General features: G+C 45.2%; 1 protein-coding gene across 2 annotated transcripts in view; it reads left to right on the top strand.

The window, feature by feature from the left end:
• The first annotated feature begins 1,208 nt into the window (after positions 1-1,208).
• The window catches only part of LOC147966281 (uncharacterized), a 30,560-nt gene continuing 21,738 nt past the window's right edge, over positions 1,209-10,030 (top strand). The window contains exons 1-8 of one of the 2 annotated variants that reach the window (XM_087527190.1): positions 1,209-1,579; positions 1,717-1,774; positions 1,850-1,928; positions 2,660-2,772; positions 2,932-3,010; positions 3,158-3,244; positions 3,551-3,613; positions 3,991-4,133. In XM_087527190.1, the coding sequence (XP_087383316.1) occupies positions 1,411-1,579; positions 1,717-1,774; positions 1,850-1,928; positions 2,660-2,772; positions 2,932-2,950 (438 nt within the window). In that variant the 5' untranslated portion in view covers positions 1,209-1,410 and the 3' untranslated portion in view covers positions 2,951-3,010; positions 3,158-3,244; positions 3,551-3,613; positions 3,991-4,133. Of the gene's footprint in view, positions 1,580-1,716; positions 1,775-1,849; positions 1,929-2,659; positions 2,773-2,931; positions 3,011-3,157; positions 3,245-3,550; positions 3,614-3,990; positions 4,485-10,030 lie in introns of those variants that run through there. The other variant, XM_087527189.1, reaches the window with a different exon arrangement.

Genomic DNA, 10,030 nt, shown 5'->3' with positions numbered 1-10,030 from the left:
ATACCGATTACACCCAATCGCTAAATTATCAGGACGCGTCTTCATTGTGACTCCGTTGCTACTAGATTCGAACACTGTAACAGAGAAGCAAATAAAGTAGTTCATGAGCTTGCGAGTTTAGCTAGAATTTTATTGATTTCTGATTGGTTTGAGGAACCTTTAAATGAAATTGTAATGATTCTCACAAACGATGTACTTTTTATCTCTGATGAACGAAGTTTTCGTTTATCTCAAAAGAAAAAAACCAGGAGCGTCTTCATTGTGTAGAACATCTACAAGTATCAGTAAGCATTATAGTAGGATTTGTGTTTTTTTCTCACAGATGAAATGACCATATAATTTTTAAGAAAGATGAAATTAATTTTTTTCCTTCTACAAATTGTTTCAATAGACAGTGCTGCAAGGCTGCAAGCAGTTCCATAATTCTCATGAACCTTCTGAAAAATGTTAACGTGTACACTTAGATAAGTTTTGGTCAATCATAGTGAGACGAAAACCTAGCCCTCGATCGGACCATTTGTTGAAAAGAACATTTAAGCCTCCAACCAGTGTTTATTTAAAAGAAAACCAACCACCGGGTGCATTTTCAACCCTTATGATTAAAGGATCAGCATTTGGCTATAGTTTTTTTCGTTTAGCATACTAGCTAGTATCTATCTATTTTTAGGCAAATACTGTACTATGGCTGCGTTCGGTTTCTCTCTACTCCTTTAACTCTACTCCGGAAGTGGACAATACTTTAGCTTAATTTGATGGAGCTGCTAAAAGCCAGCTCCCCAACTCCGGGGAGTGGCCAAGTTCCGAACAAGGCCTATATATAGTCTATCTTTTTTCCAAAACTAATACTATAGTCTATCTTTTTATTTAGACAATTGCTATAGTTTATTATTTTTAGAAGAATATACTTGGGATGTAGCTCAATTGATAGAGTACTAATCGAGAAATAAGAATGACAGTCATCCTCCCGGCTCCTCTGCCATTTGGATCCTTGGCCGTCGGATCTGGTTGCTTGATTGGATCTCGGCCGTCGGATCGACCCTGAAACGACCTCGCTCGTCGGATCGAAGAGGCGCTCCTGTAGGAATGAATAGTTTCACCTCAACCGTGCCGCCGGACGTAAATAGCTTGCCCTGTCGAGGGCATTTTCGTCATTTCACATGCAGGTATATATTACAGCATCTCCCGTGGAAACCTAGCGGCCGCCTGCTCCTCCCGCACTCGCCCCTCCTCTTCCTCCCGCACTCGCGCCAACCCACTCCCCATCGCACAGCCGTCGCCCCCGCGCTTCCGCCCCTCCTCCTCCCTGTTCCTCTTCCGTCGCCAAGCTCGCCGCCGCCACTGCAGTCCCCATCGAGTTCGCCTCTCGCCATCCCCGGGAGGAGAGTAACCAGGATCTCGTGCTGAGGTGAGATGCCATCGCATGGGGGAGAGGCACCCGGAGCTGGTCCGGGGCTCGCCAAGGTGCCATGGTGGCCGCTCGTTCCCCTGCTGCCCCCGCCCCCATCTCCTCTCACACTTCTCGTCACCAAGCTCGAGCTGCAGAGGCGCGCCGCTATAGGGATGGATGAGAGGATATTAGGTCAGCCCACCCCCTCACCTTTTCTTGCTTTTACGCCGCCATCTGTGAGAGCCAGGAAGATGAGGAGGAGGCAGCGAAGGACATGGTTCCCTTTGTTTACCTGTCTTTCATTGATTTGGAATCTCGTTTGGTTGCAGGTCCTCTCTTTCTTCCAGTCTCTCCGTCGGATCTGCTGATGCACTCGTTAATCTCTAGGTATGTGTCTACTTTCTCCCTTTCTTGGTGATTGGATGCTGCTCATCTCTAATTTTCCCTTTTTTATAACTACAGATTGGTCCTCTGTTGCTTGATCCCCTGGTCGGTGCCTCCTTCGATCTATGCTTGCTCGTCTCCGTTCACTGATCTGCAGGTCAACCCTTCTTCTCCTCCTCCTTTACGCTCCTTTTATTTTCCATGAGCTAGGTACACGGTTGTATGGCGATATGCTTCTTGTGCAGGCTGGCGAATAAGAGCCTTCTGTTTCTTGTCTTGTTTCTGGTACAGCCAAAAGTATCAAACACTTTGTGCAATGGTTTTGTTGTTGTTGCCATGCTTCCTTATTTTATTTTTAGTGGAGTGTAGATCCATGCCTTTTGTCCCTTCCTCGTAGGGCCAACTATTGTTGTTCCTTTGTGCATGCAATGTTGGTGTTTTTGTTCTTTTGTGCATGGATAAGAGTATTTGGGGCTTCGCTTAATTAGGAAGGAATTTTTTCTGTTGTTGGCCTCATGTTAGATAAATTTTAGGTTTCATATTTTCTTCGTGATCTTGGAGATGGCCACCTATTCAGTTTCTTACTTTCTGCACTACTCAATAAATCAATGACTTTGCTTCAATGCCTGGCCTAGGTAGCTATTCATCTTGCATCAATCTACGTGTAGTTGAAGAATGTTGGTTCTATCCATCTTGAGTAGATTTTCTTAAGCTCAATAATTGATTTTATGGAGAGTGTGTTTTGCCTATTCATAATTATATAGGCTAATGCATGTCCTGGTCTATGATTAATTTTACAATTACTGCATTTGTGGTGTTCCTGAATTCTGGTGATGTAGTTTCAGAATGTCCTTCTTTTAGTCTGACAAAAGGGGATTTTTTTTGTAGATTAGCAAGGTGACACAAGATATATACCTCGGCAGAAAATACAAAAAAGGGAACGTCATAATGATATTCCTTTGTGAGCATTGGCTCTGTGGTGCATTCTTACTCACCACCAGGTACTTTGAAGCTAATAATGTCCCAGATTGGTGGCATTCTGTTGAAAGCATGCTGGTTTGGTTTTGCAGCAGTTTTGACTTCAATAGTGGTTCAGTTTGACTTCAATAGTGGTTGATTTCAATAGTGGTTCTGCAACTAATTATTTATTTGTCTGTTAGTTTGATTCGGAACGGGTAGGGTCCTCAACTTGAGCAGGCTACCTATAAGAATTGTCAGCGTCTTTACCTATTAGAGCAGGTGACCTTCAAAAGTCCTCAGTTTGAATGCTTCCACAAATAGTTTTTTAGCATCTGCGACTGATTATTAGTTTTGTTACGTAATGAGTATTTATATTCCCTTATTCAGATCTAACTATAGTATTTTTGTATCCTGAGATGCTTTCAGATAGATGGGAGTGTCCCCAATACCCTGGTCATTGCAAACTGTGAAGTTGTCAAGCCACGGGTTGTAGCTGCGGAACACATATCAGAGGTTATTCAGTGATCATTGGCTTTCCATTACACTTTCGGTTTGTTAGTGCAGAATAGCGTGATTTCTCAGATGCATATAAATATATAGATCTGTCCTCTTAGGTCCTGCATTCAGTTCTTAGTTAACCTTCTCTCTGTGTTTCATATGCCTGTGCATAATTGTATAATTATGGCGGTTCTTTGGATTTTTATGTATTCTGGAGTATACTTACAATAACAGGTTTGAGAGTGCATAAACTAGGAATTTTTCATATTGGTGATTAATTGGTTCAGGATAGAGCTGACCAGACGTCTGTTTGTACTGTAGTTCAATGAGGAAGCGCGGTCACTTTTTTTAAAGAAATACAAGACTATCATTCACCCAGGAGAGGTAATAATTTGTCCTCTAAGCTTCCTAAGTTGCAACTGTAGACTTCCCCGTTTGGAAACAAGTGATGCTGTTTTATTTCATTGCTTATTTCCAAATGGAGGTAATAGTATCGAAGTTATCTTCCTTACATGTTGCTTACTCTGTTTTTTTATTTTACCGTATCTTGATTATTCTCTTTCTCTTAATTTACACTGGGTACTTCATTTTTGAAACTTATTGTTATCTGATCTGTGTCTTTCTGTTCTCTAAGATGGTGTTTGCGTTCTTGTGTTTTAGCTCGCATGCCTAGCAGTTTACTTTTTGCGCCGCTTTGATTTATGAGTTGAAGTCAGCAATTGATGCGTTCTGACTTCTTTGATTGTTTATTGTGTATCTAGGTTAATCGAATTAGGGAGACGACGTCGTCCCCATGGACAAGGTCAGTTGCTCCGATCTGGACAAGCAGCAGCTGCTGCTGCCGCTGCAAGTGGTCGAGGCACGAGCCCTCATGGCTCCTCCCTCCTCCTACCCCTTTGACGTGGTGAGCTCCACCCCCTGCACATCTATCTTATCTAGCCAATTTGATTGCAAATTAGTAGAATTGTCTGAGCTGTGAAGGTTAGTGTTTGTCAGGCATGCATAGCTTAGGTTGACGGGACTGATTATATCTGTATCACCTTGATGTAGTTGTGTAATTCAGGAAAGGGAGATAATTCAGTCCTTTTTGACATATAAAGGAAGCTAATTCAGTCCTTTTTTAGATAAGGAATGCTTCTATCCTCTGTTTTTATTTACCCAGTGAAACTCTTTGAACAGGGCACTCTTGGTTAAGTCTGATTCTTTTAGGTCATAAATATGTAGTGATGTATTTGCCCCAGGCATGTTAGACACTGGTAGAAAAAGGGCCTGTTGTCCCGGTTCGTAAGGACTTTTAGTCCCGGTTCCTGAACCGGGACTAAAGTGTCAGTACTAATGCCCTGTCCCTTTAGTCCCGGTTCAATCCAGAACCGGGACTAAAGGCCCTTCACGTGGACAGTGCGCGGAGCCCAGGCAGGAGACCCTTTGGTCCCGGTTGGTGGCACCAACCGGGCCACCAACCGGGACCAATAGGCATCCACGCGTCAGCATTTCTGTGGCTGGGGTTTTTGTTTTTTTTTTAAGGGGGGTTTGGGGGTTTTGGGGGGTTAATTTAGGTGTTTCATATATTGTGTTAGCTAGCTATAATTAATAGAGAGAAGTGTCCTCTCTTATGTCCGTGCTTGGTCGACGCTACGTACTATACATACGTATAGAGAGGACTAGACACGCTAGTTAGCTAGTAAGCAAACGAAGGAAACAGAAGATCGTCATGAACATATATGCATACAGAGAGAAGTGATATCGACCACCTCTCCTTCTCCGAGAGATTGGTCGAACAACAAGTTCTCGTATATCTATCCGACACTACCGGCTACATATATACAATAATTATCTCTTACAAATATAATCATACGGACTCATGGTCCACATAGTATTCTCCGTCTTCAGCAATCACTTGGTCAAGAAAGAATGCCGCCAATTCCTCTTGAATTGCTCGCATGCGAGCTGGTGCTAGGAGTTCATCCCGCTTCCGAAACATCTAATTTGAAGAAGGGGGTCAATACATATATATATATGAATGAATGAAACTCAATACAAATGATGGTAATAAAATAAAATTGTGAATGTTGTTATTTACGTACTTCATATTGTTCGTCAGAGCACCCGCCCCGCTCACAGGTCGTGTGGCGGATGGACTCGCAGACGTAGTATCCACATAAATCATTCCCTTTTTCCTGCCACAACCACTTTACAAGAAATAGAGGTCAATCAAACTGATAAGCAAGAATGCTAAATGGTATTGATGAAACTAGCGCTTGAATCACTAGGAGATGCGCGGAACATGCTACTATAGTACTTACTTTCGGGTGTCTAAATTCCAGCTTCTTCGGCAGTCCCGGAACTGTTCTGGTGAATTTTCTCCAAACCCTGCCGGACAAAGAAAACAATTACTTGATATCAGGAAATGAACAAAGTTGCTGATATGGTGGATAATGATCGATTTAACTTACTTCTTGAGGATTTCAGTCATGTCCGCATACTCCTGGGGATCTTTTCATTTAGAGTCCAAGACGGTTACTACTCCCTGCTCAAGCCTAATCTTTAGGAGAATATAGTGGAAACTGCACACGCATGCATAACTCATCAATTACATTACTATAACATGGACTAATATATAAGGGAAACCGAATATGCACAAGACAGCAACACTCACTTGAAGTTGTAAGGAAAGAGTAGTATATCTTTGTTTTCATTTTTTTTGAATGATCGTAGCAAGTTGGCCTCGGTATCTCCGGGACGATGTTGAACCTCAGTTGCATCTATGAGATATGTGTTAATGAACCCAATATCACCGATTTGTCTTTTCTTTAATTCGGCGATCTTCATTCTGCATAATATAGTGAGGATAATTATAAATACATGCAATGAAAGAGATGAGCTATATAGAGAGACTTAATGACAGAAATAGTAGTACTTACAGACAGTAGCAGGTGATCGTTGTTTTATCGAGGGCCAATTGATTGAAAAACTGATAAAACTCCTCAAATGGAATAGGCAACAGTTCAATTCCAACGAGGTCATGCTCCGGTTTAACTCTCGCATACAAAGTACTCCTCCCCCCAGACTCTCTGCAGATTTTCAAGTACCAATCATGTAATCTTCGCATCATCGTTGTTAAAGATTTTTCATCTTTGACGAGAGGCTTCCCATACTCGTATCTGTGTATCTGCACCTCCATGGGATCATAATATACATTGTCGGGCAGGTAATCGTCAACATTGCCATAACCGGGCACCATCCTCGGATCGACGATGTCGCTAGGCACCTTGAGGGGGGGGGCACGATTGCTTCGCTTGTTCGCTGAGCTGGGCAATTTTTTTCCCAGCTGCTCGTCGTTCTTTCAGCCTTTGATCACTGACTGTACTTCTCGACCGCTCCGCTTCAGCCCATGTCTTTGCAATAATGCGCTCATAGTTGCCTTTCGGCGGAGACTTGGGTGGTTTTGCCAGGGCAGCCAGAGTGCGCTTCACTTTCACCGGATCTATCTTCTCCTTCGGAGGTGGATGTCTCTTTGCTCTCAACCCTTGAAACCAGTCATCCACTTCGGTTCGCGCGATCTCGGCGTTCTCCTCCGGGGTCCTCTCATATGGTAACTTCTCTGGAGTCTTCAGAGAAGGACCGAATCTGTATGTCCTCCCGCCTCTGGTTGTACTGCTAGACGCCGACCGAGCAGATGGAGCGGTTGTCTTCTTTACTTGCTTACAAGGCGGAGGAGAAGGACTACGATGCGCCGGAGCAGCTGGAGCGGCGGCAGGTCTCTTCCGCCCTTGCCGACGAGGCGGAGAAGGAGGAGGCTGGCTGCTCGGGCGCGTCGGCGCAGGCGGAGAAGGAGGCGGAGTGCCGCCACGCGCTGGAGAAGGAGCCGGCCGAGGGCCCTGATCGTCACTCACCGGAGGAGGAGGCGGTGGAGGAGGCGGAGTGCCCTGACTCGCCGAAGGAGTAGGAGGAGGCGGAGGCGTCCAGTTCGGAAGGTTGATGAGCTCCTTCCGCCATAGGCATGGAGTCTTCAGAGCAGACCCCAGCCGAGTCTCCCCTTCACCGGTAGGGTGGTCAAGCTGGAGGTCCTCAAATCCCTCCGTTATTTCATCCACCATCACCCTAGCATATCCTTCTGGAATCGACCGGCAGTGAAAGTTGCGCCGGGTTCAGTAGGATAAACAGAGCCAACAGCCGCATTGACCTTCAAATTCATCCATTGCGTCATAAGGTGGCAATTTTGAGACTCCATGATAGCATCCACGGGATAGCTGGCAGGAGCCATCAAGGCATGCTCCGGCTGAAGCAGCTCGGTGGAAGCCACGCTGCTTCTGCGCTGAGATGGAGGGGTAGCTTCGGGGGAGGCTTCGGCAGTACGTTTGCTGCGATTTGCTTCTCGTTCCTCTATCGCGTCTACCCTTGCTTGCAGCGCCTGCATTTGGGTCTACTGCACTTTTTTCCTCCTCTCATGGGATTTGTAACCGCCTGCGTCCGGAAACCCAACCTTCCACGGAATGGAGCCTGGCGTGCCTCGTGTCCGTCCAGGGTGCTCAGGATTCCCGAGGGCCATTGTGAGCTCGTCGTTCTCTCTATCTGGAAAGAACTTCCCTTGCTGCGCTGCTTCGATATACTGCTTAAGCTTCCTGACTGGTATGTCCATTTGATCGTTCGTCCAAATGCACTTCCCTGTTACAGGGTCCAAGGTTCCGCCAGCCCCGAAGAACCAAGCCCGGCAACGGTCTGGCCAGCTAATTGTCTCTGGTTTGATCCCTTTATCAACCAGATCATTCTCAGTCTTGGCCCACTTAGGCCGGGCTACGAGGTAGCCACCTGACCCCGTGCGATGGTGAAGCATCTTCATCGCAACATTTTGCTTGTTTGTCGCCGACATCTTCTTACTCTTTTCCGATGTCTTGTGGGCCACAAATGCGGGCCAGTGATATCTGATCTTCTCATATCTGCCCTTGAATTATGGTGTCTCATTATTTTCGACAAACTTATTCAGCTCTTTCTTCCACCTCCTAAATAGTTCTGCCATCCTCTTAAGAGCAAAAGACTTGATTAATTGCTCTTTAACTGGGTTCTCTGGATTATCCTCTGACGGTAGGGTGAAATTTGACTTCAGCTCAGTCCAAAGATCATTTTTCTGCATATCATTGACATAAGACACCTCAGGGTCTTCTGTAGCCGGCTTAAACCATTGCTGGATGCTTATCGGGATCTTGTCCCTAACCAGAACCCCGCACTGAGCAACAAATGCGCTCTTTGTCCGGAGGGGTTCAATCGGTTGGCCGTCGGGCGCGATTGCTATGATCTCAAACTTTTCATCCGAGCTCAACTTTTTCTTCGGGCCTCGTCTCTTTACCGAAGTTGTGCTCGATCCGGAGGGCTAGAAAAAAGAACAAAGACTTAATTAATATGTGTACATACCAAAACAATGAATGCATCAATCAGCTAGTCAGCACAGGCTTAACTAATATATATACCTGGCCGGACTCGGTTCGGTCACCGGAGCCGTCATCACGGTCTCCTTCTTGCACCGGCATTGGGTCACCGGAGCCGTCCTCATGTTCTTCTTCTTGCACCGGCATTAGGTCACCGTAGCCAGCTTGTTCACCCTCTCCTTCCAGACCATCGGTGTCGTTGAGAAACAACGAGACGGCATCACTTCCTTCTGTGATTATGTCCCTCAACAACGCTTCTTTTGCTTCGTCTAGGGCGGTGTCCATAGTTTCTACAAATATTTACAACATGGCAATTATTATTCAAACATGACAGATGGATATATTAGTGCCAAACGTAGAACTAGCTACCTAATCATAGTAAGGAATCATATATATTAATTAGTGGCCTCGACCCCCCCCCCCCACGTGTTGAAGCTATCGGGAGGGGGTATATATCGACAACGACGACACTACATCTATATGTCCCTCGATGACCCTCGTTCCCGATAAAAAAAGAGGATCTTCCTCTTCTTTTTTATCCTGTTCTTCCTCTCATGTTCGAGAGGATCGTCCAGGGGTCGGAAGGTTGCCTAGTGTCAAAGGATTCAACAAAACCATGTCTTCATCATTAGGCGAAAGTAACATGTGCATGATGGTACGAAGCTCTCCAAAGTTATTTTGGAACGGAGTCCCAGATAAGATAATTCGCTTTTTGGTACAAAGTTCAGCAACACCTTCCAAATATCATACAAAAAGGCAAATTATCCTATCCGGGACACCATTCCAAAATAACTTTGGAGGACTTCGGCATGCCCTGGTTACTTCCGGCTAATGATGAAGCCATGGATTTCTTTAATACTTTGACACTAGGAAACCTCTCTCGAGCCCTCGGCGATCCTCGACCCCTCGAACCCTCGACGACCCTGGAACCCTCGACCCCTAGACGACCCTGGAACCCTCGACCCTCGATCCCTAGACCCTATAGAACCCTCGAACCCTCGAAGAAACCCTCGACCCTTGACCCCTTAACGACCCTCGACCCTCTACCCTAGTTCCCGACCCTCGACCCCTCGGCGATCCTCGACACCCTCGCTCCCCATAAAAATTAAGAAGAAGAAGAAGAAGAAGAAGAAGAAGAAGAAGAAGAAAAAAGAGGAGAAGAAGAAAGGAATAGCTAGAGGAGAAGATCGAAGAAAAAAAGAAGAAAAAAAAGAGGAAAAGAAGAAAGGAATAGTGGAGAAGAAGAGAAAATAGAAAAAAAAGGAGAAGAAGAAAGGAATAGTGGAGAGGAAGAGAAAATAGAATATTATATTTTCTCTTCCTCTCCACTATTCCTTTCTTCTTCTCCTCTTCTTTTTCTTCTTTTTTCTTCTTCTTA

Source organism: Triticum urartu, chromosome 6A (assembly GCF_056163025.1).
Source record: "Triticum urartu cultivar PI428250 chromosome 6A, HENAU_Tu73, whole genome shotgun sequence".
NCBI classification, from domain to species: Eukaryota; Viridiplantae; Streptophyta; class Magnoliopsida; order Poales; family Poaceae; genus Triticum; species Triticum urartu.
The sequence above is the reverse complement of the archived record's forward strand: the minus strand, read 5'-3'. Positions and strand labels throughout refer to the sequence as shown.